A 27832-nucleotide genomic window follows, 5' to 3' on the forward strand; every position below is an offset into this window, starting at 1 on the left:
ACACTCATGTTGATAAATAGTAATTTTATAACAATTTACTTTGCTTTGTACATAATATAATACAATAAGACTTTCAGTAAAAAAAAAAAGTGTCAAAAGCAGCTGTCAAAAGCCACAAAGGGCACTAAACAGTGGCCAATACATTAAGGACACTGTTAGCAAAAAGTACTGGAGTATCCTGTAGCACACAGTGTAAGGCATGCAGCAGCGATCCTACTGAAACTTTTCACAGGGTCATCCATCATGAATAAGGTGGAGTTGCATTGGTGCGAGCTGTATCCCTTGCCTTCTCTCTCCATCAATCTCTCTCTCTCTCTCTCTCTCTCTCTCTCTCTCTCTCTCTCTCTCTCTCTCTCTCTCTCTCTTTCTCAGATTGCAGTGGAGTTGGTGGTAGTGTTGGCCCAGCTTGGGAAGGTGTCCAGGTTGAACATGGCTCCACCCCAGCTGTTAATGGCCAAAGAGATGCACAGGATGCCGATGATGTTCATCACCAACCCTGTTCTGGCCTGTGGAATAACAAGGGCACTGCTTTTGAGCCACAATTTGAATGTATACTGTAAGTACAAATATAGCTGTCATTTCAAAATCATAATAGTCTCCACAACATTTATGAGTCTGAAAGCTATAGTGAGAACAGAAGCAGATATATTATATATTTCTAATGGACTAGTTGCACAAAAGGTTCTCGGTGAGCTCGTTTGTTTCCTGTGGAGCCAGGTATGTTTGAAACTGCCGCTATTCTGAATGTAATTAGTGTCTACACATTTATCGTAACGTGCTGATAGGTGCCACACCCAACCGGGTCCATGTAGACACTAATTACATTCAGAAACAAACAAGAAACAAACAAGCTCACCGAGAGCCTTTCATGCAACTAGTCAATAGCTCATGATGTGAAACAAATTACTTGTCTATACTGCATTTAGTTGTTTGAAATGTTCAAATGTTAGAAGAGATCCTTTCTTGTCATTCATTATATATTGTAGGTCAAAATCAAGTAATTTGTACTCGAACATAAATAACTGCACTGAGCAACAGTGCTGACTCTCACCATATCAGACACTTTTAGGTAGCCGTAGGAGAAGACGATGGCGTTGGGTGGTGTGGCCACTGGCAGCATGAAGGCGAAGGATGAGCTGAGGGTGCAGGGGATCATCACATACAGAGGGTTCACCTTGATGGACTTGCACTGGAAAACACATGGCCCGCAAAACTGCTTAGCACCAGTACAACTGCAACAGCATTACAGTTACTTTATGAGTACAGTTTGCAGCATCAATATGACACAGTGCCATGGTTAGAGTAGAGTACCAGTTCTGAAAGAGTGACGTAGGAAATAATAAATAATAAAAGGAAATAATATTCTAAAGCAAAGGGAAAGGAAATGGAAAAGCAAACTTCAGCCAGTTTAATACAGCCTTAATCAATTTCAACTCAGCGGCCAATGGCAAAAGGTCTGACTTTTATACAACCTTCTTTGATGTTTTCACATATCTAAGTGACAGGCTTTTCAATCAAGAAATGCACTCCATCTATTAACAAAAGGCGAGGCATGTTAAGTGCATAAAACAACCCTAGAGGCTGTACATTTCCCAATATAAGTGAACTGGAACCTACATACCAAACAAGTCTTTGGGCTAAATTTTGAGAGTCTAAAACGCATGGTCACTGGCGAATAGTTGAAACAAATTTCTGGGTTTGTCCAGTCCATATTGGGTGTGGTTTAGTTATGAAACGTCCGGCGCATAGCGCAAGAAGGTGGGCCTTATGTTTCTTAATCAGTCATGGGTGTGTTTTGGGAGTCATCCAAGGTCAGGGAAAAAGATCCCAATAAAGGGCATCATAACATGTTCAACCACTGGAGTGATTTATCTAATGTCCATGTGGGAAAGTTTATATAGGGAAAACAACGCGCCAGCTCAAACAACACATAGCGGAGCATAGGAGCAAAATTAGATGCAGAAACAACACATACCCGTTAGCATGTCACTTTATTTAAATGGGACATACTGTTGCCTCATTGTTACATTGGTATTGAAATAGTTGAGAAACCTCGTCGGGGTGGTGATTTGGACAGAATCCTTCTACAAAGAGAGGCTGAATGACCGCATTCACCGAATGACCCTGATGAAGGCGCATGCCGAAACGTTGGTCTAATAAATAATTGCATATTGAAGTTCTGAGTGTGCCACGACACTTCTTCTAAATTCAAGTCTTATTTACCATTGTGAGCACCTCACAAGGTGTGCGTTTACCATCATCAAACAAATGTGTTTTGGGAGTAACATCCTTTAAACCAATGAGAGTGACATCTGTCTTTCCCTTTAACAGCAAGCAGCGCGACTTCAAACAACGCATCGGTATTTTGCTGGTCACCGGCGCATTTGAAGGAATTTGCTAAAGCCGCCCTAAGATGATCAAAAGCCCCCCTAAAAATATATATAGTAATATGACTCCAAATTCACATCCATTATAGATAACGTTGGACATACATGAAATTTCATCATTCTGCACACAGCGCTTCGTCCATTTCCACCCTCTCTGTGGTATATCTCACGAACGCTTCACTCAACACATGGCAAACGATATATTAGAATAAACAGCAGACCTTACCGGACACGACAATATGAAGCATTCTTCTGTACAGTAAGCCGTTCCCGAGTAATTAAAAAAAAAATGAAATTGCAGCAAATTTCTACATGGTATCCAACTTTGGGCTGAAATTCTAATGTAATAGCAGCCCAAAAAATGTACTTGTTTCCATATTAAAGAATCAAAAGTTGATCATGGCATGCACAGATCAACTGTGCTTTTGATATTTCTACCATATATGCTTCAGGTGACATGAATGCAACAATCATGAGACACAAAGTACTTTTCCTTGACATAAAGGCTTACATAAGATATTTGCAAGTGATCACATCATACTTTCCCAAATATAGGTAGCATATAATGTCTTGAAAACGATAGCATAATAGATGGCCTTTACAATGACCAAAGAGCTTAATAGTAAAATTACACTGAAAATAGCCTAGGCCTCAAAGGACTAATATATGTCTTATCTGGTTAAAAAGTGGCAGAGGAGTTGCTGCTTATATCTTGTGACAGTGCGTCTTCAGCTGTGCTCCATATGTGCCTCTCGCCTAATTACTTTTAACCGTCATTACCAATTTGCAAATGATGGTGATTAACTACTCATTGTGAGACGTATTTCGTATCTTTATTATAGTGGATGGAATCCACTGTCTTGAAATCTCCTGGCTTCTTCTTCTTCTTCTTATAACCTTTTCTTTTTACCTTTTCAAGAGTGAATGCGAGGAAGAGTTATTATTTCAGTTTTTTTTTTAGTTTATACTTTTTGAGAAATAGGGGATTAAAAATGTTAAAAAGCTAATTTTTCCCCCATAGACTTGAATGGCTGTGATGTCATAATGGCCTAAAGCCAGCTGCGCTCGTTAAGCTCCCAGAGTAGTTCCCGGGCTAATCAGAACACTGGCACAGGTGTCACCTGTGAATCCAACTGTCTCAGTCTTTTAATGCATACAATCTGGCGCTCTCTAAAACTACACATCCTGTTTAAGTGTTTCCCGTGTATCAAAATACAGCCATATCTCATGCTTTGCGCATTATATCTCCAGAACGGCTTGACACATATGCTTCAAATTTGGTACAAGTGTTTGTATGGACTCAAAGATGAAGTGAGTTGATGTTGGAGGTCAAAGGTCAAGTCCATGAATACTCTGAGCGTGATATCTCAAGAATGCCTTGACATACATGCCTGAAATTTGGTATGAGTGTTTGTATGGACTCAAAGATGAAGTGAATTGATGTTGGAGGTCAAAGGTCAAATGTCAAGGTCAAAAACACCTTGAGTGTTATTTCTCAAGAACGCTGTGACGCACAAGGTTTTTTGGTACGAGGGTTTGTATGAACTCAAAGATTAGGTGATTCAATGTTTTTTTTCCAGGAATCTCCCCACCAACATTAAGCCAGCAGTTTTCCATCCACTATTGTAATTCCTCTGGCATTACATTTCTAGTTATAATTATGTTTCCTATTATAATTGTGAACAGGGTGTAGTTGTGCACCCGCCCATATCACTGTTGATAATGCACTCTTATAATAACATATAAACAACTTGCCACGGATTTCTGACCAGGTTTCCCTTGGTCAGTAGCACAATGCGTTTTAGATAGTGTACGATAGCGATTTTTAGATAATGCGCCAGACCCCTCCTTAGGTCGTTAATTGCCACACCACTTGGCGTGTTGCTCAATAAAAGAGACGGGCATGGCGAAAAACTCGAGTGTACTATAGGAATAAACTTTGCCTCGGGATAATAATCAGCTTTGCGCCAGGTTTTGCGTCGCGAAAATAGGGCCCTTTGAGTTTAGAGTTTCTTAATGATCTACATTATGATGGAGTTCTCAAATAAGGACTATTATGCCATGTCAACAAAACATTAGATATTTCAGGTAGCAGCAGCAAACAATATAATAGACATAGATGGGTATGCAAGATTCCCAGAGACCTTTGCTATGTTAAGTCTAATGTTACAGCGGGACACAGAGGGACTACTTGTGTGTGAGACAGCACACAATGGCGTCACATAGCAGGGAACAGATGGAGCGAAAGGGAGAAATATTCAGGCCATCTTCAAAGCTTGGCCAGGTTAAAGTGATTCTCCTCTTAGACCTGTCACACTCGCCAAAACTCATTGCAGCAGTATGAACCATGCTAATATAAGTTTCTCTTAGTTCTTTAGTATCTCTCTCTCTCTTTCTGTGTCCCTCTGTCTATTAATCTCTCTATTATACCCCCCCCCCCCCTCTCTGGCCCTCCATTGATTTGCCCTGTGAAACAAAGGCATGGCATAGGCACGGCTCTCTCTTCTGGGCCACTTCAGCTTTGGCCTCTTACAAATCCCCCCATTCAAAGGGACTTTTTAGCCCAGTCCAAGTTCATCAAGTGGGATGTGCTGTCTGCCAGGAGTAGGACAATACCACAGAGTTAGGGGGATGGGGGTGGGGGTGTGTGGGTGGGTGGCAGTGGAGCTTGAAAAGGCAGGGGATGAGAATGTGTGTTGGCTTGTCTGAGATGGATGGTCATCGTAATGATACTGATAGGTGACCTCAAAAGGAGATAAAGGCCGCATTTGTTAGACTGGAATTCCTTTGGCAAATGGCTGGCAAAAAGCATTGAGTGCATGAGAGGATAGACACAGAGAGAGAGAGAGAGAGAGAGAGAGAGAGAGAGTACACAGGGAGAGAGAAAAGGAGAGACAGATGAGAGAAGAGGAGAGGAAGAGAGAAAAAGGGAGAAGGAAGAAGAGGGAGGAGAGACAGAAAGGGGCGGGAGGGTATATGGAAAGAGAAAGATGAGATAGAAGAAGAGAGGGAGAGGGAGAGGGAGAGAGAGGGAGATAAAGGGAGAGAGGGGAGTATTAAAATGCAGATCTCATTTCTTAGCGTTGACCATAATGGCTGCAATGGATCTCTAGTGGTGGAAATGGGTATCCACTCAAAGCCTGGAATTTGGAAGCTAGCATGGGCACACTGAACTGCACCGGGAGCCAAAGCCTGTAAGGCAACCCAATAACCCAGACATTCCTACTGTACACCCATGCACTGCTGAGTGTAGGTAATGAACGGTAGAGCTTTATCTAACTGTGTTAAAGGACCAGTCACTAGTTTTCAAAAAACGATTGACCGAATGATGGCATATTTGGGATGGAATGAAAATTAATGTGATCCAGGGATGATATGTAACTGGAAGTCCTAACATGTATTATAAAGAGCCAATCACATTGTTGCAAATGGCATAACTGATGTTTCATCTCAAATTAATGTTCTGTTAAGTATTTTTCAGCCTTATTTGAGAAGTTGGGGAAAATGTTCACTCTGTTTAAATATCATATTTAAACAGATGATTCATGTTTGACAATTCTGTGTACTCCACACTGGATATCTTTCCTCATCTTTAAAGCGAGGGTGAACAACTTGCTTGTTGACATCTTATCATGTATGGTATTATTTCATGATCTTTTGATTCTTTTTAATGTTGTCATCAGTTAACATTAAACTGCGCTTGTATGTAGGCTATTCCGTTCAGTTGTGGACCTTCGTAAATAGCGGTAGGAGGCAGAGAAAGGCGCAGATTACACCATGAATTGAAAGTTTGATAAATACGATGTAACCTTGGGTCTGACAGCGTTCGCAATCTGTGATTTGTCCATGGCGCTGATAACGCTACGTTCGCAAATGTATGTACATCTGGCCTAAAACTGTGTCTAAAATATGACCATCTCCTGAAGCCTAATTCTTATTTCTCAGACTGAATTGTGAACAGGTACGCCAAATATGGCACAGAACCTTGTTTACATAATGAAGAGACCTCAAATAGCACAACCGTTTCAGGAACATCTCAAACAATGACTACTGTCAGGGATGTGCACTAAGACTCTCTTTAACTGAGTATGTGGTTACCATGGAGGCGAGGATGGGGAGGAACAGGGTGGCTGTGGCCACGTTGCTGGTGCACTCGGTGAAGACGGCAATGAGGAGGCAGAGGATGATGGAGATGGCCCAGGGGGGGATGGTCTGAAGTGGGGTCATCTGATTGCCCAGCCACGTGGACAGACCTGAATTCTGGAGAGGGGGAAAGAGACACTTAAATTCACAGTGACACACAGAGACCCACAGAAAAACACGTCTTAAAACATCTGACACACACACACATTCACAGAAAAACACATCTGAAACACACAAAAACACACACTACATTACCCCCGCCCCACACACACACACACACACATACACACTCACAGGCACTTATCTGAGCCTCTCACCTCACTGCCCTGGGCCAGCGCAAAGCCTCCTCCCAACAGGAGCACGATGCTCCAGGGCATCTTCTTGTGCGTCACCTTCCAGGTGAGGAGGGCAGGGTTGGCTTCACGGGGACACTGAGAGTCTGGAGCCGTGGAGGAAAAAAATCAGATCAGGTCTGGTGAAGCCATCGTTACACATCACACAGATCCACAGATCTCCATAGAAGACCATCAGATGAGAAGACATGTTGCAAATGAAGTTTAGTTGTCTTTCATGAGTCATAGGGCGTCTTAAACTAAAGTTACAACAGCTCAGTGAGGCATAGTCATCAGTAGCTTTGCTTATTTAGAGCTGACCCTGTGACCTTCCAACCGACTACAGAGATTACTAAACTGCTACTTACTACTTTCTATTCACTGGCCTTGGCCTTACAAAATGACTTCATAGCAGGCTTGTCATTGGAAACACCTCTACAGTACATGTGAATGGCGCAGTGATACATGAATCAGAGTGGCCTCTGACAGAGAAAAACACATATTCACAGGTGGAGACATGTCTACGCTCATACTATAGTAGCAGAAGGTGCACGCACATAGTACAGGTGCAAAAGTAGATCCGTGACATAAAGAAAAAGTACCCGCACTGTTGCTGCTGCTCCCGAAGTGATTTATTACACAACACCTGATGAAGACCAACATTGGTCGAAACGTTGTGTAATAAATCACTTCGAGAGCAGCAGCAACAGTGTGCGGGTACTTTTTTTTTTATTTTATGCTCATACTATGGATGCATTCAACCTCCCTCACGTACACACTGTAACTTTTCCAATTTAGTCTAAATATTTTGTATGCTGCCTATGTAAAGTGTGTACAAATGACATGTTTCTCCCTACTGAATTAAGATTGTTTATATTCTTACAACGTGCTTTGGTGCATTTTTTATTTAATTGAAGTTCTGAAAGGAATTAGGAATGTCCAGTTTTTCAGTCATCCAGATAAGACTACAGATTGCAAGCAAACATCAAACACACATGCACACACACACACACACACACACACACACACACACACACACACACACACACACACACACACACTATAAACACAGTTCACCAAGTTGTTGTAAGAGCGTGATTTCCCCACTACGTGATTTCCATGCAGTTTGGGTAACCCACCAAGGTCAAAACTGCGTGATCCAAAACAGAAGAGGCGGGGCGGTTTGGAGGGCAGGACAAACAGCAGCACGGCCACGAACACGGCCACCGTGGCATCTGTCACATACCTGCAGAGTTACGCAGTCAAGACAGGGCCATCAGGTCAAAGAAGGCACACAAGCCAAAGAATATGTGGTAAAATGTGACAAAGGTCATATATCGTAAGTATCACATGTTGGCATACACTCCCAAAACACACATAGAGGCTTATGAAATGACTCACGACAACAGTGACATGACATCTGGCAAAAGAGTTTGACCCCTCATACTCACAGGCCTGACAGGCTATTTCGAACCTCTAGGTTTATTATATGTGTATATATGTATATTTTCACAGTGACAAACACAATTAATAAACAAATAATTAATTACATTTATAAACATTGAACATCAAAAAGTTCTCCAGGGGTAATACGAATACCAATTCAGACGCTGATCAGGTGAGGAAACATTAAGCAGTGACACAAGAGAATGTCCTTCCCTGTGTGGAATTCCGTTTCCTCCCATATCATGGGCAGGTGAATATGAGAGTCAGCTGATTTCTGTTTTGTCTTTGATAACAGGCCTCATTCACATGATTTCAGTCATTGAGTAAGATCAATGAGCCAAGAGCAGCTCATTAATGTTCAGCTCATCAACTCAGATGCAGTGGAACTGGAATAATCTGTTCCCTTTTCTCACTCTCACGTGTAGTTTTCTGTGAGGTCTTACTACCTTATGTTTGCTTTGACCACTGAAAATCGGTCTTTCACTCTTCCATTCACAAATCTGACACGTGTGTAAAAAAAAAGACCTTGGCCACTCTCCCTGATAAGACCAAGCACAACACACAGTTTGCCCCTTGGCACAGATCAATGTTTGTCTTAAAGGACCAATCACATTGCTTTTCTCTGAGGTAGCATGTTTATTACTGGCAGCCATGGCACAGTGTGTTGTTATTACCAGTCATGGCACATCCATGCATGACGTAATGTTTTTGTTTGTTTGTTTTCTTAGGACACGTTTCTTACCAACTAGGAAACTGAATTTTGTGCCATGGAAATTTTACCACAAGCACACAAACAAACACACACACACATCTCCACCACCACTACCACTTGCTACCACACAACCTACTACACAGTTCTCTGTTGCCTCCATACGTACTCTTTCTCGGAGTTAAACAGGTTGGTTGCCCAGCCATCAATGAAGCCTGGCTCCCGCGTGAACCACAGCACCACCAGGAGCACAAAGAGGAACAGAACGCTGACCTCGCCGAACGACATGGTCCCTAGCCTCTTGTGCTCCTCACGGATCACGTTGTAGGCAGCCACCTCCTTCTCAGACTTATCCACTCCACAGCCCCACGTCTTCCTGAAACTGAGAGGAGAATGTACATTACGCTTGTGTGTGAGCTTGTGTGTGTGTGTGTGTGTGTGTGTGTGACATTGTTGTGATATTGTGTCTGTTGGTGCGTTCCAAAGGAGTGGAGGGGAGTATGGTGAAACTCACTTGAACCCTATGAAGACACACTGCAACCAGAGCCAGGCAAAGATGAGCATGATGATCATGTTGGGAAAGGCGAAGGCGAACCAGGAGGCAAAGTTAAGGACATCACCGTTGTCTGGAAAGAGTCTAGGAAGGGAAGGGGCGTGGGTTTACAGGTGTGGAGAGAACACAACATCAATGAGATCCTCTCTCTCCACACTGAAGCTTAGTGAACCCCCCCCCACACACACACACACAAACAGAAAAGCCAACAAACAGAAAGACACACAAACACACACACACACACACACACACACACACACACACACACACACACACACACACACACACACACACACACTCACTCACTCACTCGAGTCAGTAATGATGCCTACTGAGTGGTTTAAAGCATTCTCATGGTGGTATCATGGTGTTTTATAGTGTTCCACTAACTGAGGTAAATCAGCAGATTGGATAAGTAACTAACTAACTAACTGACTAAAGAGGTCTGTCACCAAACTAAAATAAAACAGTTTGCAAAGCAAAAAGATCATTAATTTTGGAGAGTCAGTGTAGACACACAATTTAGTCATGGAAAACAGGGCAGAGTTAACATAAGGACTAGGGCTGTCAATCGATTAAAAAAATTAATCTAATTAATTACATACTCTGAATTCTAAATTAATCGCATATATAATTTTTGCTGTGAAAGTATTTTACATTTTTAAATTCAAATAAATCATTGAATAATCAGCATTAGTGACATTAAAGTTCAAAAACTCTTTTATTATTATTTTAATAATGGCCATAATAATCTATGATAGGACCTAATATGCTAAGGAAATAAATTCAAAAGTGCTTTGGGAAGAAGTTGTTTTTCACATACAAGGTATTTCAGGCCACAGATATAACCTAGGGGACACAATGAAAATAAATTAACACTTCCCTCAATGTCAACTTTGCATTGATGTGCGACTTTAGAGTTGATGAACTCCGGTGATATGCAAATTCCTTGCTGCAGACATTGCAGAGGACTTTATTTTAATCAACACTTTATTTTTATCAACACCATCAGGCCGTTGTTTAAAAGTAAATGTTCCAATCAATGATCTAGTCAGCACATTTTCTTCTCTCTCCTTCATTTTACATGGTTACTGACTACAACGGCTCAGGGTCATTAATCTGCGTTATTTTTTTTAATCAGTTATTTTTTCTCAAATTAATTAATCGAAATTAATCAGTTATTTTGACAGCCCTAATAAGGACACATTAGCAAATGAGCTATCTATAAAACTAAAATCATAGCAATTATGTTGGGAGAGTCCGTGAAAGCTCATTGGTTGTGTGGTCAGTGAGATGAGGGTGAAGGTGGTCTCCTACTGGCTCATCTGGCCGCTGAGCACCAGGTTGGGGCCGGTGCCCGTGAGCGTGGCGGTGCCGCCGATGCTGGCCGCGTAGCATACACACAACGTCAGGCCTTTACACATCCTCAGCTGCTCCTCTTTCTCCCTTTGCACCTCGTGCTCCATCTCCATAGACATCCCATTCATCACCACTAGGGGAGCCAGAGAGAGAGGGGACTTCATTTAAGTGATAAAGATAAAACCAGAGACAATTTATAACAGTAAGGGTTGTACACGCCATCACCTATCAGGTATGAAAAACTGAAACTCCAAGAACCAGAGGTGGACATCTCGGCTTCAGAAAGTAAAGGTCTTGCCATGTATTCCAGGTGATATCACTAATAATCTGATCTACCAACATGAAGAGTTGTGCTAATTAGGATTAGCTGGTTTAGCGAATGGTTAGAACAATTAGGTGTTTCAAGAAACACAGACAGAGAGAAAGAAAGGATAACAAAAAGTTAGAACAGAAAAGTGAGGGAGAAAGAGAGAGAGAGATATAGAGAGCGCGAGTTTGAGTATGGATTTACCCATGGAGCTATTATATAACTGGAGAGAGGGACTAAGTCCCGCCCCCATTCATTTCAATGGCCCATGCTAGGCTAGCTACTTCAGCCAAAAAAGCATGAAATCTTCCTTGTTGTTCACCGTAGCAGGACTGTTGTTATCCTGTTAAGCCCGCCTTAAGACTCTCTAACAAAATAGAGCGCTGTGATTGGATGACGTCCACGGCGTCAGCCAATAGAAATCCCTATGGTTTGATACTAGACGTACAGGCTGAGCAAATTAATTTGCTGCCGCTAGGGTGCGTCTAGATTTCTAGGCTAATGTAAAGCACCAAATAAACACCAAAACGAGGCTACACGGTACTCTTAAGTTACTAATGGCACCTACAGGTGAATGCATAGAACATAACAATCCTATGGTTTGTGTACCCTGTAGCCTCATTTTAGCCGCCAATGGCCGCCATGTGAACTAACAAGCCATGTTAGCGAATTGAGAGTGTTCTTGATTGAGATTGAGTTTTCCTGATGAACAAAACAATATTTCAATACCATCCCTGACCATTGCTGATTAGCCATTGCTGTTCTTTTCTACTGCAACAATATTGTAGCAAGGCTTTAACTTACACTCTTATTTAATTACTTCAGGCCAAAATTGTTTAAAGGGGAGATTTTCTTTCTTGTTAATATACAATTCAACACCAAGTAAAATCTATAAAATCTAAAGTCTATCTATAAAATATAAAGTTTGCAAGACTTCACATTTCCTCATCAAAGTAACGAATCAGAACAGTCTAGATATTGTTCTTATTTCCATTTGTTGCCTCATCCGCATTTAATGAAAACATGGTAATTTTGAGTTTTACAGACAACTCAGTTTTCCAATGAGCAGCAATACTGTGTGTGCTCATGCAGGAGGTCTGCGCATCTGATAATGACAATCTGGAGGGGGCGCTTTTGTCTTCAGCAACAGATTGTATAAGGTTGACAAGAGGTTGCGATATGGTGAGGGACAGGTCGTGTTGCGCTATGAAAGAACATGCGTAGCCTACTTTCTGAGCGCAAAAACGGTCAGCTATACATAAACGTAGCCTACCTCTGTCGTGGTGGCTAGTTGCACCAGGTAGGGAAGATGTCCTGAAGTGCACGAATGTTAACCTTATGGCGGTCTTCTGATTGTTGGCGTGCTAAAAACGTTTTCCTATTGCATCCATAAACAATTTTCTTGCAGCAAACCGCGCAATAGCAAACCCCTGGCACTTTATTTTTTTACACCATGGCTTGTTAGTTCTCCCCCGTTTCCAACAGCCGCCCATCTCCATTTATTTTTTTATTTTTGAAACCTGTGCCTTCCTTTAGCAACGCATCCATGACAGCTAGTGGCCTTGCCAAATAGACGCACACAAATCATGACGCTAATATGCGAGGTTCTGGTAGGCCTACTGGTTATGGTTTTGTGCTATACATTAATAATAGCAAAGTTTTAAGTTGACTATTTTAATTGCATGGTTATTTTTTGTCAACATACGCTCACAACCTACTGTCGTTAAAAGTGAGGCCTAAGCAAAATAGGCTACAAGGCTGTCTGTGCGTCACAAACACGACTGACCCCCTTACTCAACAGTTCGCTATATTATTATTTTATGTTAACACGCTCAGTCAAAACCTTCCGTCGCAAATTGTGAAAAACAATGTTGTACATGTCAGACGGGATAGGCATAGGCTACGGTTTATATTGTGTCGCTTTACACATAATGTTAGTTGCATTGATTAAAAACTGTAACAATAATAGTACATCGGGTGGCACAGCAGGCTGTTCAAGTCATAGGTGACACCCAAAATGAATGACCTTCCCAGACAAGAGTTCGCGATAGTAAGAAATTGTCTACATTGATGCACGGAAAGAACACAGCCTCCGAATTCGCACATAGAGCTCACAATATCATATCCAAAAAAGTTAAACGGATTGGGCAACCTCATCAGCTGTCTCGATTGTGTCACTATAATCCAACTTTTAGACCGTCCTCCAGACGTGTTCTTTTTTTTTTAAGCAACCGCCCCAGGCCAATGAGACAAGCGTGTAGCTACAACATAAACAAAGCGAAACTCATGGAAAAGAAAAGCAGTGTTTCCTCTATGTTTATTTCAGCATGGCGGCCCCCCACGGTTTAATTAATACCGCCACGGTATCAGAATCAGGGCAGACGCACATTTGCTTTTTAAATAATCCTGCGACGGATCCTCCCCTGTTGGCTGCCGCTCACATTGCAATTTAACAATAAGTAGCCTAAACTAGTCAGAGGTTATTATGGCCCGTCCAGTTTCATTTCACATATTATATATTGTATTGATGTAGCCTATTTAAAGCATTAACTTTCTTCTCAGTGTTTCCTCTTCATTTAGCGGTGCTCGCTCGCAACAACAGCAAAAATGAAACTGGAGAGAGGATGTCTCCGCGAAGACACCGCTGTTACATTAGATGCGCACTTAATCGCGAATCGACGCAGTAAAAAAACGACTGCTGGTAGTAGCGAAGGTAAATTGCAAAACATTTTGTATGCACTCGCGGTGATGGCCTAGTTGCCTAATGTGAATCGCGGACTATAAAGTAAAGGAGATTTGCGCCAAATAAAGGCAGTGTTGTGGGTTGTGTTTTTATAACGTGTTGGCACACAACTTAATTTCTGTCATAAACGAAGTAAGCTAAGCGTTTCTCCATTGTCAACGTGAACTACCGGTATATTGTTCAAGCGTTCAAGTGACAATGTGGTTTAATGCATGGGTTAACCTGACGTGAGTCAGACAGAAGATGGGCCTTTTTTTTCTTGGGGGGGGGGTGCGCTGCGCTGCCGCCACTGTTTAAAAAAAATCTAGCGGAAACACTGAAACCCCCCCCTCCTATTTTTTTCTCACCGGATCTGCATCGATCTCAAATATGACATTTCTAAAATCAAATTGACGGAAATACGTCGTACGACGGAGAACTTTAATCCTTGGCCAAAGTGTATGGTCATATTCAGTTACTTTAAGGTAATTGGCCCTTGCCACTTAATCTACTAAACCCCTCTTCTACTGCACTTTTTACCCCCCCCCCCCATAAATGCACAAATAGACACCAGACATAATTTCACTGCATTTCTTACTTCCAGTAACTATATGCATGTGACAATAAACTTTCTTGTATCCTTGTATCTTGTATCCTTGTAATTGGCACCCCGCACGGCAAATAATCCTAATATGACAACATTAACATTTTTCTTTTATTTACCACAAAGTCCGGTAATACAGCCTAAACCATTTAGGCATTAAGTCAAGTATCAGTAGCTTAATCCAAGTAGTTAGTAGTTATGAGCTGTCATCTACCAATCAGCATGTAAAAACTGGTGCCGGAAGTTGCAACCATGTAACGCCATGTTTTCAAAAATGTCGGCGGCCAAATGCCATGCTAAGTGGCTGAAGCTAACCCTTCAAATCCTGACCCCCTGGTCTATGCTTACGGACTTTTGACCCTAATTTTACTGCCTTTCTGAAGAGCCAATCAACACATTGCTTACTGCCAACCAATCAGCGTTCCCCACCGATCACCCAGATTTTGCTGCTAAACCACATATCTAGTTATTAAAATTGGTGGTAACAGCAACGGCAGATAGGTCGTAACATTTCTAAATGAACACCCATAAGTATTTCTGGACTAAAATATTGCAAAGCGATTTGGTTACTTTATTTGTCATGCTTTTATCAGTTGTAACATAGTCAAAACGTTAAGAATATCATACCAGAACATAAAATAATAACTGTAGCTGCCATAGCTATCCTAGCTGACGTTTATCGTAGCTCATAGTGCTAGGGCTAATGTAACTCGTCAGTTTGTACGTTGCCCAGCGAATAAATAGGCTTAATTCTTACATGTCTTAAGTTAAAGAATTGAAAGAAATAGGAAATAAAGAAAACGCTTGAACGGGTTTATCCATTTACATTCAGATCTTGCCATAGACTTTGCCTAAGCGCTTGCTTGCTTGGTAGTCTACCGTCCTGTTCAGTCTGACGAGATAACCATGTGGTTGAAATACTTCCCAAACACAAAGAAAACAAAACAAAATTTACCTATGTAAGAAAATGGGATGTTGTATTCCAAACAATAAACCAACAGTCCTGGAAGGGCATTACTACGGTTAAATCTCACTATAATCTCCTAGCTGTGGATGTCCCATTACAACCCATTCATTTGATTCGTCTTTTTTGCCGTCCACTAGGCTATTATTATAGGCTTGCAAAGGGTGATAAAACTAGATGTACCGCAGAGCGGTACAAAATATGACCGCCGCCCAGTCCAGCACATTTTTTCCACAAAAATAAATCATGCTTAAAGGCCTATATGATTCTAACTGTCTCACTAAATTGCATTATCCACACTCAATTCTCACTGGTATCTGCTAGACAACAAGTACCAAAACATGATTAGTTCATAGATTTCACATGTAAAATTAATTTTATACAAGCCCACCTCCATCTTGCCTGTTCATAATTCTGAGAAATTCTTGAATTGTGTGCATGTGTGCATGTACATGTTTATGTTATGTGTGTGGGTGTGTGTATGTGTGTGTGTGTGTGTGTGTGTGTGTGTGTGTGTGTGTGCTTGTGTGTGTGCCTGCGTATGTGCCTGTGCATGCATGCGTACATATGTCTACTGTGTGAGTATGTGTCATACGTATGATTACTGTGAATGTATGTGTGTGCGTGTGTATCTGTTTGTGCACATGTGTGCCCATGAAATGGGTTAACATGACCCCTGGAGGCAAACATACGGAAAAAATTGGTCATCCTAGGCCCTACAGTTCTCAAGATATTCACAGAGAACTGTGTCTGCCCTACCCTCCTTTCGGGGGGTCCAGTCCAGCGGGGGGGCTACAGATCAAAACGAAAAACGACGGTTCCATGCTATCCATGTGGGGTTACATGCCCACCAAGTTTTGTGTACCCCGGTCTTTCAGTGTCCCGGGAATCCTTGTTGGTGTACGTCACTAAATGTACACATAAATTATTTTATTGTAAGGCCCCCCATGAACGAAAGTACACAAAACTTCGCATGCATTCGGAGGGTGTCATAATGATCTTACACTTTTAATTTCGTGCAGTTTTGACCATGTCAGCCAGAGATATTGTGATGAAAACACCTAATTTTTTGCTTTTTAATTTTTAACTAGGTGGCACTATACATGAAATAAGTGGTAATGGGATGGGTTGACATGCCCCCTTAAGACCAACATACATGAAAAAGGTGGACCTCCTAGGCCCTACGGTTCTCGAGATATGCACAGAAAACTGTCTCCGGCCACCTACAGGCCAGTTGGTGTATAGTAACATAAATTAATTTATTGTGTGGCCCCCCATGAACGGAATTCCACGAAACTTGGCGTGCATACAGAGGGTGTCATAATGATCCTACACTTCCGTGCAGTTTTGACTATGTTAGGTCACAGATACCTGCGATTACAACATCTCATTTTTACTTTTTTGTGTTTAACTAGGTGGCGCTATACATGAAATGAGTAGTTATGGAATGGGTTGACATGGCCCCTTGAGATCAACATACAAAAAAAATTGTCCTCCTAAACCCTACGGTTCTCGAGATATTCACAGAAAACTGTGTCTGCCCTACCCTCCTTTCGGGGGGTCCAGTCCAGCGGGGGGGCTACAGATCAAAACGAAAAACGATGGTTCCATGCTATCCATGTGGGGTTACATGCACACCAAGTTTTGTGTACCCCGGTCTTTCAGTGTTCCGGGAATCCTTGACGGAAATTTGGGCATGCGAAAAAGAAAAAAAAAAGAAAGAAAAAAATCTGACTAAACCTATATGCGCGGCGGTCATAATAAACGTGTTCTCATATTATCAAATAATAATAGCAGATAAACATAAATGTGTGTACGGTATTACTGTTTATAATCATGAATAACACCACTGAATCACCCTTTCGGAAATGGAATGAATAATTCAACTATTTCGTCAACATTACTGCTAGCTAGAAGCTAACCTATAACGTTACAGTCTAAAAAGCGGATGGGATAGCTAACGTTAACATTACGGCTCCGCTTCAACCCTTTTTTCACAGTATAAATTGAGCTACCACGTCACTATTAATTAAGTTATAATTTTGCAACCCCAATCAAAGAGTATACCAGATAATTTCTAATAAGACATTATAGACGGGCTCTGAGTATACTCTTTGATATAAAGCCAATCTGTTTAGCACCAAAATCTGGGTGGTCAGTGGGAAACGTTGATTGGTTTGCAGTAAGCAATGTGTTGATTGGCTCTTCAGAAAGGCAGTAAAATTAGCATTGCAAATCAGTTTCACAAGCTCGTACTTTCAGTGTTGCGCAGGAAAGCATCGCGTAGCGTCGCGTGGGAGATTCACACACGTACAAAGTATTTGTGCAGGTACATATTTTTTCCACACGTGTACAAAATATTTGTACAGATCCCCTTTTCCCCCCACATATGTACAAAACATTTCTACAGATACACATTTCTTTCACACAAGTACCTAATATTTCTACAGGTACATATTTTTTTCACACATGTACAAAATATTTCTACAGGTACGAAATTTCTTTGCACATGCAGAACTCCTTTTGCACAGCTGCAAAACTTTATTACACATGTGAACATCTTTTCACAAGCTCTCAATATTAAAGACCCTATTTTGACTCCATACATAAGAGTAACATGACACTGTCATGAACGTGTCATAAACAAGTCATAAACGTTTATGACATAACGTGTCTGTTATTAAGTGACATCGGTTTTTGTCATAACAAATTAGGATTAGGATTAAGTTTAGGTTTAGAGTTAGGGTTGGGGTTATAGGATTAGGGTTAGAGGTTAGGATTAGGGTTAGGGTTAGGGTTAGGTTTCATGTGTCATGACAGTGTCATGTGTTCATGACAGTGTGAAGTCACTCTTATGTCGATACTGTCAAGTAAAGTGTTACCGTTACATCATTATACTCTTTGATATAAAGCCAATCTGTTTAGCACCAAAATCTGGGTGGTCAGTGGGAAACGTTGATTGGTTGGCAGTAAGCAATGTGTTGATTGGCTCTTCAGAAAGGCAGTAAAATTAGCATTGCAAATCAGTTTCACAAGCTCGTACTTTCAGTGTTGCGCAGGAAAGCATCGCGTAGCGTCGCGTGGGAGATTCACACACGTACAAAGTATTTGTGCAACCACCTCAACTACAAGGCTTGCATCTTCCTTCCAACTTGAAAGATACGTAAGTAAGTAAGACCACATTTCCCTCATCAGCAACTTGACACCACAACCGCCCACCCTCCAAAGACAGAGAGAGAAAGAGAATGGGGCACATCAGTTCAGCATACCCCCAGGGGTCGGGGGTACCCCTAAACCCAATCCCTCCACATTTCACCAGTCAAAATATTATCATCCTTGGTGCCAGAGGAAGAGTGCGCCGACCTGAGAACACTCCTGCTGGGAAGCAGCTTTCTGAAAAACGCTGGGGGTCAGACCCAGTGCTCGAATTACGTGGGAGCCAGAGGGAGCCAAGCTCCCAGTGAGGACTGGCTCCCATGAAAACAACAAAGTAAAAAATCTGAGGGGGTCTCTCATATCTGAAGGTGTCTGGCATTGTAATTTAATCTTAAACAACGCTCATTATCCATCCCTGTGCGATGTCTTACCATTAAAGACGTTAAGTTAAAATATAGGATACTACTGGACACCTACCCTACGCTCTTGAACACAGCATGACTGCACTTCACCACCACACCACTAGACTATATATGAGCAAACCGCATACGATCGATTTGACAGCACTCGCAAGTCCGAAGAAATCCCCCTGCTTTGATGCGAGTGTTCTGTCTATTTACATAGGCGTACATTGGGCTAGCCTACATGGTGTGTGATACGTGCTGAAAAAGTCCTGTTTGCTGTTGAACTTGCGCTTCGCCTCTTCTATGTTTATTGACAAAGCCATAAATTATGGCCCATAATACAGCCTACTTCAATTATTGTGTGAATTGATCTGTAGCTATCCTCTGCCATTCAGAGCTCCGGAAAGTTCCTAGATATTTTGAAACACCTGTTAGCAATCTCTGATGGTGAAATATTCAATGGCTACCCGACAACATCTCAGTGCAAATTCCAAAATTGTTCGTCTATTTATTTCCACGGTTCAACACACGAGACGACTGAACACCCAGGTGTTAATATCACTATGTGTACATTAGCCTATAATACTAGAACATAGTTTGGCTGAAATGGCTTTATTAATTTCTGCCAGTTAGTGCATTTTCTGTGTGTATAAGTTAAAGACTACATGCATTATTGTGTTTGACACGTGGATAGCCTAGCCGGTGGTCTGGTTCAAATGAGTTACGTTGTGAAATTGAGAATGGCACTCCGACTAAATCGTTTAGTCTATTTCTTTGTATTGTGAAATTGAAATGAAATATGGACTATTGCAATCAATAATATGTTGAAATTAATTAAAAGGAATCATACTGCACAAAAGCGCCACTCGCGCCTAGGCGCCCTGTGCCAACTTTTTGAGAGACCCCCTTAAAGACAAAAACATAATTCGAGCCCTGGTCAGACCATATTTACACTCAGGGAACTCCTGCTGAGAGTCTTACCTGCCAGCACCACATGTCAAAATGGAGCATATTGATCCGTGTAATTTCATAATGAAACATATTTTGAGTAGAGCTTACTTTCCTTTATAATAATAACAATTCTAAAAGGTTATGAAAAATGACTGTCATTATCAAAATTGTTATCTTTGTAGTGAATCCATGAACTGCTGAAGGTCATTCCATGTTCTTTTCTTTCCTCTTTCTCTCTTTTGTGTCCTTTTCCCCATGTATTGTCTCTCTCCATTAACAAGTGTGTCCATATGGCCTGTGGTAAGTATCCCTTACCTTGTCCATCGGTCTCCGCTGGCTTCTCTCCGGCCTTGGACAGGGGGGTGCTCCTCTCCTCTCCCCCCTGGGGTCCACGGTTCAGCTGCTCCAGCACGGCCTGCACGATGGGCACCATCATGGCCGTGGTGGCCGTGTTGCTGATCCACATGGAAAGGAAGGCCGTCACACCCATGAAGCCCAGCATTAGTCTGGGGAAGACATATGTTAGAAACACATTTAGTCCTTCAGCAGATGGTTTTCACCCAGAGTGATGTGCAGTACAGGCCAGATACAAATCTTCAATCTAACCAGTTCAGCTAAACACAAGAGGCACACGAGAGACGTGTGTGTGTGTGTGTGTGTGTGTGTGTGTGTGTCGGTGTTGCTCACCCAGTCTTTATATTGTTAATGCTCTCACTGTCATAGGCTACTGTCATTGATGTCTTGGTACATTGGGCAATAAATATAAAGGGAAATATCAACAAAACAGAGAGATAGAGTGATATAGAGACAGAGTGCTAGAGACAGAGGGTAGAAGGCGTTTTTAGATAGAAATCGCGCAATAGAGGCGTGACCAATAGTAAAACTTAACATGACCGAGTGCAGTTTTTAACACAACGCCACAATGACATTGACAGCGATGGAGAGGAGTTGACATAGGCGTCAGTGTACCTGGGGATTTTTCCATCAATAATTTTGTCCTCACCACTTGTGATAACTGAAAATAAAATGCGATACAATGAAGCCTATTGGATTTGTTAATCGCCATGTTAATCATGTAGCCTGTTAATCAAATTAATGCACGAAAATAAAGTTGTGGGTTAGTGTGAGAATTTTTACCACACACAAGGGTAGTCACGTCGACCCCCCTTTTCACCTCCGTCTATGTAAAAAGGATGGGCGTTCTGTGATAAAGGTGCATAGGTGCATTTGCAGGAAATCCGGCAGTGTAAAAGGGGCTACAGTGACAAAAAGAGGGAGCGATAGAGACTGCCAAGCAGAGATCATTGTTCAAAGACTGGAAAGTCAAGCAAGAGAACTTTTTTGGACAGCACTGCTCTGTTTTCTAGTATTATAGCCATAGGAGTAGCAATGACAGGTATTACGGCCTAATTAGAACCTTTTGAACCTGAAAGGATTATCTGAGTTCTTTTCAAGGCCACTTGGCAGTATTTGATGCTGAAAACAGGCACATGTTGTTATGTTCTAGTTTCTCTTCAGATACCCTTTTGGAACAACTGAACAGAGTGGCCAAAAAGTATGCAGATAAACCTGGTATGACATGTCACAATAGTGCAAACACTGATATGCACACAACATGACAGTGATTAGGGATTTAACGCATCCAGAACTACTGAGCCAAATATGCGGCTAATGCTACCAGTAATAAGATAAGTATATGGGCAGATGACATAAGCCACAGGTACTGTCTGAGAATCTAAGACCCAGAGAAAAAACAGATCAAATGACTACAACACAAATATACTCTTTCTGAGACACACATGCTTTGCGCTTTGAGGTGCACTTTTTGCATAAAAAACGTGCTGTATATAAAATACTTACTAACTTATATGTTCTCCTTATATATATATATACACATACATTCTCCTTATATATATATATATATATAAAATACTTACTAAGTTATATGTTCTCCTTATATATATACACATACATACTGAGCCAATTTTCAGATTGTTTCTTACAAAATTGTTTCTTACTAAAGACAGTAGTCAAAATAGGAAATTGAAAATACATAGAATAATGAAGTGGCTCTGATAACAGTCCCCTATGCACTGTATACACTTTTTACTGTTTCACGCTTTTTGCCCTGATTTATTGACTTGTCTGATCTAGATTAGCCTAGAAATCTAGACGCACCCTAGCGGGCTAGTCTAGCAACTCTCCGTTGGCTTGTGAGCTCGAAAAATTAAACTTCTATCAGGCCAATCAAATCGTGTATAGAGTCGTTAGGCGGGCTTAACATAATGACTGATGGCAGAGTTGCAACAGTTTGGCTTGAATTCCCTGCTAAATGAAAACAAAGAAGATGGATGTTGCTGTTGGCCAACAGTGTGACACGAGTTAAGCTTGTTTTAAGTTTGAACTAGCCAACTAGCTCCGCTGGTGGGAAAACGCATGGGACTCAGCGCTGTCCTATTGCGTGCAGAGTGAATTTGAAAGACAACCGATTATCCCGCCCCTCGGACTGAGCACTGCGAACGGTGAGTGCCCAGACCCTACATTTAAATGTGGGTCTGGCTCGTCAGGCTAGATCTAGATATGTCTAAGCTAAAGAGTAATTCTCAGCAGTTATCATCAGCATCTGCTTTCTTATTGCACTACCACAACCACCTCTAACTAACCATCTCTAACTAACCTCTATCCACCTTCACCACCCCTGAGCTCTGGGATTTCCTCCCTCAACCCCTCTGTGTCTGCCTCTCTTTTCCTTTCTTCAAAGCTCATCTCAAGACGTATTTCATGTACACCTCCTCCAACACTGCATACCACATTGTTTTTTCTTATTCCCTTCACTCTTGTTTTGTTTTACTTTGACTCTGGTTTCAGAGAGAGCTATATAAACAAAACATATTATTATTATTATTTTTATCATTATTAAGTGCCTGCGCTTTAAAGGTCCAGGGGAGGGGAGCACTCACAGCGCCGGCCGGACTCCCACCAGCAGGAGGACCCGCAGGGCAATGCGCTTGTGAAGGTTCCAGTGCTCCACAGCAACGGCCACCATGAGACCCCCCACAAACAACATGTTGGTGTCTTTCAGGTACTGCATGCACACCTGAAGGAGACATATGCACACACACACACACACACACACACACACACACACACACACACAAACACACAAGCATGCATACAGACGGAAAGGAAGTGGAAATGAGATAACACAAGAACACTTATTATAAACTTGATGTATAAATGGCATCTGTATGTGAAGTAAGCGATCAAACAAATGGATATGTGACACACGGACACACGACTGGAGTCGACTGGTAAAAGAGTTTCTTATTTAGGAAGTGGAGTACAGAACTGGATACAGAAAACATTGAGACTGTGAGTGAATTCAAGTGAATAAGGTTGGAAAAGAAGATGCTATGAGTGATGTGAGATGTCAGGTGAGGTAGGACAGGTAGGACAGGTGGGGCTTACGTCTTTGGACTCCATGATGCCGAAGAGAGGGAAGAGAATAACTGGAAGTAAGGCAGTGACGGCTAGCGGCAGCACCTCAGTGCACCAGTACACCGCCATCAGTGCAATGATATATCCACAGGCTGCCTCCTGTATGCACACATATACACACACACACACACAAACACACACACATACATGAAGTTGCTAGACCTGCTGTATACTGCTAAGGTGTATGGTATTGTTTTTAATGCTGATATAGACTTTAATTCTGATACAGTATATGCTTATATTATATAGTAGGCTATATGAGGCATTTTTGCATCTGATTGTCAACTTAGTGCCTGTGTAACTTTCTTTATTTCTGCAGTAGCATAGGGGAGTATCGTGTCTCATACAGTGCAGCTTCCTATTGGAGCTCACACCGCACATACTCTCACAACAAGGTTGTGGCAATCTGTGGAGACCTCACTCCTCTGTGATTGGGTTGCACGTGTGAAACTCAATTTAGAAGACAAACCGCCTAGATAACACACACCAGGTTCAACAGCTGGAGCACATTATGCTTTTCAATAAGATGCAAAGGTCCTGTCCTCCCTGCTGGTCAATCACTCGTTCACATGCCAAGGTGAACAAAGAACGACAGACAGACTGGACATCATATAAATATATAAATAATATAATATAAATCTTTACATGTGTTAACAACATCCCCATATTTACAGGGCATACAGGTATCTTATCAAAGGAGCCTTGGGTGATGGTATTATGGTTATGACAATGGTTGTGAAAAAGAGTTTTGCATTAATGATAAACTTTAAGACCATGCCAAGTTTATTTCACTGTGGGGTCAACTGAATCTGGATAAGAAGGTTCCATTGTTCAGCCACCTACATAAATGGGAGCTGTTGCATAATAAGGGAAAGGTAAGATAAGGGTAAGAGCAAAAAAATGGCATCACAAAACACAACCTTTCTCCTGTAATTCAACAGTCAATATCCATAACTATAAACAGCCAGCTAGCAGCTGACTGAAGAGCAGGCCTGGCCTAGTTCTGGCCCACATCTGACATGAGTCCACACCAGGCTTAGCCTAGTAAGGCTAAATTACATTTGCTTCCAGGGCTAGTCTAGCAACTCTCCGTTGAGCTCGAAAAATTAAACTTCTATCAGGCCAATCAAATCGTGTATAGAGTCCTTAGGTGGGCTTAATGATTGATGGCAGAGTTGCAACGGTTTGGCTTGAATTCCCTGCTACTTGAAAACAAAGAAGATGGATGTTGCTTTTAGCTAACAGTGTGACACGAGTTAAGCTTGTTTTAAGTTGGCAAAAGTTTGAACTAGCCAACTAGCTCCGCTGGTGGGAAAACGCATGGGACTCAGCGCTGTCCTATTGCGTGCGGAGGGAATTTGAAAGACAACCGATTATCCCGCCCCTCGGACTGAGCACTGCGAACGGTGAGTGCCCAGACCCTACATTTTAATGTGGGTATGGCTTGTCAGGCTAAACCAGGCTGGTTCCTCACTGGTTTCTCTCTTCAGTCACATTCACACAAAATGATGCATCAAATCGTAGTTTAATTTTAAGAGGTGGTTCATGGACTGGTAGAAAACTATTTACAGTTTTTCTCGATTGCTTTAATGCTTGTGTCAACTCTGACATCACGTTTTCAAAACAATTAACTCAGGAGCACTAAACATAAGCACTCTGGCCAAAATGCCACATATTGCTGGCAAAAGACTAACGCTCTCAAAACATTTAACACATGCAGCAAAAAGCAATTTTGCCTTCAAACATTACAGCTAGTCAAATCACTGTGTGATGTCAATCAATCATTACACTCTGAACAACAAAATGCAAAACATAGTTCTCAAAATGAGGAGTTTAAGCCTTCATTCTTGCTGTCTGTGTCATTTCTTTCACATTTTTCTGGTATCAGAAAGACTGTGAAAATACAAAATGTACCGAATAAAAATGAATTGTATTCATTCATCCCTGTAACTGCCATTGGCATGTCCTGCTTGTTAGCTTTTGTACTGTTTTCTTCACCAAATAGGCAATAAAGTGCTTTCTCTAATGTGCCTTAGATCCATACTTGCAAATAGCAACACAGAATGGTATCTCTTATCGATAATAAATGATTGCTGATTGAAGAATTGTGCAAAGGAGATTCACACATTGACATTACAAGTTCACAATTTTGCAAGCAATATTTATTAGCTATATACATGTTTTAATGTTGTTAAACCACTGACTTTCAAAGGACACTTCTTCATACCTCCCCTAGGCTATATGCTATTTTGCTGATCCTTACACGTACCACCTGACACTTAACTGACACTGGACTGTTTAAAAACAGCACTCACTGATGCACTTATTCTTATACTTTTTAATAAAGTTCTAGAATTGTTGAGAGAATTGCTTTAAAAAGCTTAATTAAACTGTTTACCATGTTGTCAGTCGCTTTGGTTAAAAATTCGTCAGTCAAATGTAATGTAATTCACTGAATCCCTATATGGATCCTGTGAAAATGTGGTCTCTTATTCTTGCATGATTTACAAATACGGCGGTACTGACAAAAAGTAGGCTAGAGGTGAAAAGTTCCGATGGGGATCGATGAGTTTTGTGAATGACCACAACATGAAGAGAGACCATCATGATTCTAAGATGAGCTCAGACACTGCTTTGGCTACTTTTGGCATAAATGTATTTGGGTCTTCAATCGAGAGTATGGCTGACGTATGAGCTTAAAGCGCCCATGCAGAGCGAAGGTTCTCCCGACCGACCCCCGATTCACACTGCCGTCGCGGCGACAAAGGGTTAAGACAACAAGAGGGCCGTGGGGGGCATTGAGCGCCAACAGGCAAAGCCTCTGTGAATGAAAGAGGAATGTGTCACCCCAGTGTCACGCAAGGTCTCGACGTAACCCTTCATCCTGAAGACGTTGCAGGCTAAATGTTATTGATGGAGTTCTGGAAACGGAGGCACTAACACAAGAGCAAAGTTGAATTGGTATCATAGACACGGGATCAACTGGACAGGCTATCAAATTTGTGTGGCCTCTCGTGGGTCTATATTACGCAATTTTACACACCATTAGACATACTGGATTTGAGTTTGACTTGTGTAAAACATAGCCTGCCCATTGCAAAAGCATCTCTGACAAATTACAGCAAAAGTGCAAATAAAGAAGACTCTTACCTTGGTCTCGATGACCAGAGGAAGAGGTAAGAACACTAATGGAGTGAATAAAAGAATCAATCCATTTTTCATCTCCCAGAGCGCTTTCAGTGCCTTTGCTGCCATCATTTTCTGGGGAGAGATCTCAAACATGCAACAGGTTCCCAAACTCTAACTAAGTGCAGTGAAAGCAACGTTGAGAAATCCCACCTCTGCACAGAAAGTGTAGCCGATTCGCTCCTCGGATGCGCCACAATGGCACATGACAATCCCTCTTTCTCTACCCTCCCTAACACACACACACACACACACAGAGGGAGAGAGAGAGAGACAAAGATAGAGCGCGCGCGCAACTTTGTGTCTTGAATGCAGGAACACGTGCGCCTCTTAATATACACAACACAATAAACACAACAGCAATACCACACCACTGTGTTCTAGACGTATTTACAGTGGTAAATGTACAATAATTAACGACGACGACGCACTTTAATCCACTTTACATTCCTAAACGTAACTCTATAAGTTTTCAGAACTGAAACTTTTTCTTAATATTTACCTCGAGGAAACGTTTTCAGTTCCTTCAGGCTCTTGAAAGGGTAATTTCTTAAAAGTTAAAAGATGGGATTTTGTATCGGTTTGTCATTGAAAGATACATAATTTGCTGGGCAGTGCATGTTGAGGTAATGTTGAGCTAAATGAACATTGAAAATGTTTTGTGTGTATGTGGAAATATTGCGTGAAAGAGAGAATCAATTGCAATTGCGGGAAAACCTTGTATTTGTGTGCACGAGGAACGCAGGTGTGCACGAGGAACGCAGAATCCTGAAGGGACTGATTTGTTTTACTTGTATTGTATTGCTCATAGTTGTAAAGCAAGCGCAACAGCTTATTCAAACGGCCTACATGCGAGAGACCTGGTTACACCAGCGGAATGATTCTTGTCAAGTCCTCCTCCTCCACGTGATTGTTTGAGCTAATTATTAGTTGTTTTAATCATGTTCCTCCAATTTAATATGAGAAGCAGATCAGAAGTAGGCGAATGTGTTTCATGCTGATCAGTAAGCTCTTAATGGCTGTTAACTGACCACAAACCACTTGCACTTGGAGACTTATTTTTCTGTCTCTTATTTTAACCTTTAGATAGACAGATAGATAGATAGATACT

General features: G+C 41.6%; 1 protein-coding gene across 1 annotated transcript; it reads right to left on the bottom strand.

Annotated features, from left to right (window-relative positions):
* Positions 1–266: 266 nt before the first annotated feature.
* Positions 267–26951, bottom strand: slc13a5a (solute carrier family 13 member 5a). The gene is made up of 12 exons (XM_042091955.1): positions 26686–26951; positions 23506–23634; positions 22998–23134; positions 20353–20543; positions 10888–11062; positions 9532–9654; positions 9187–9399; positions 8002–8108; positions 6848–6969; positions 6486–6647; positions 1052–1189; positions 267–506 (listed from the first exon to the last, which is right to left on the bottom strand). Exons 1-12 carry the CDS (start codon positions 26815–26817, stop codon positions 369–371), a joined length of 1767 nt encoding a protein of 588 aa, XP_041947889.1. The 5' UTR covers positions 26818–26951; the 3' UTR covers positions 267–368.
* Between the last annotated feature and the right edge of the window lie 881 nt (positions 26952–27832).

The sequence above is a fragment of the Alosa sapidissima genome, chromosome 5 (genome assembly GCF_018492685.1).
Source record: "Alosa sapidissima isolate fAloSap1 chromosome 5, fAloSap1.pri, whole genome shotgun sequence".
Taxonomy (NCBI): domain Eukaryota; kingdom Metazoa; phylum Chordata; class Actinopteri; order Clupeiformes; family Clupeidae; genus Alosa; species Alosa sapidissima.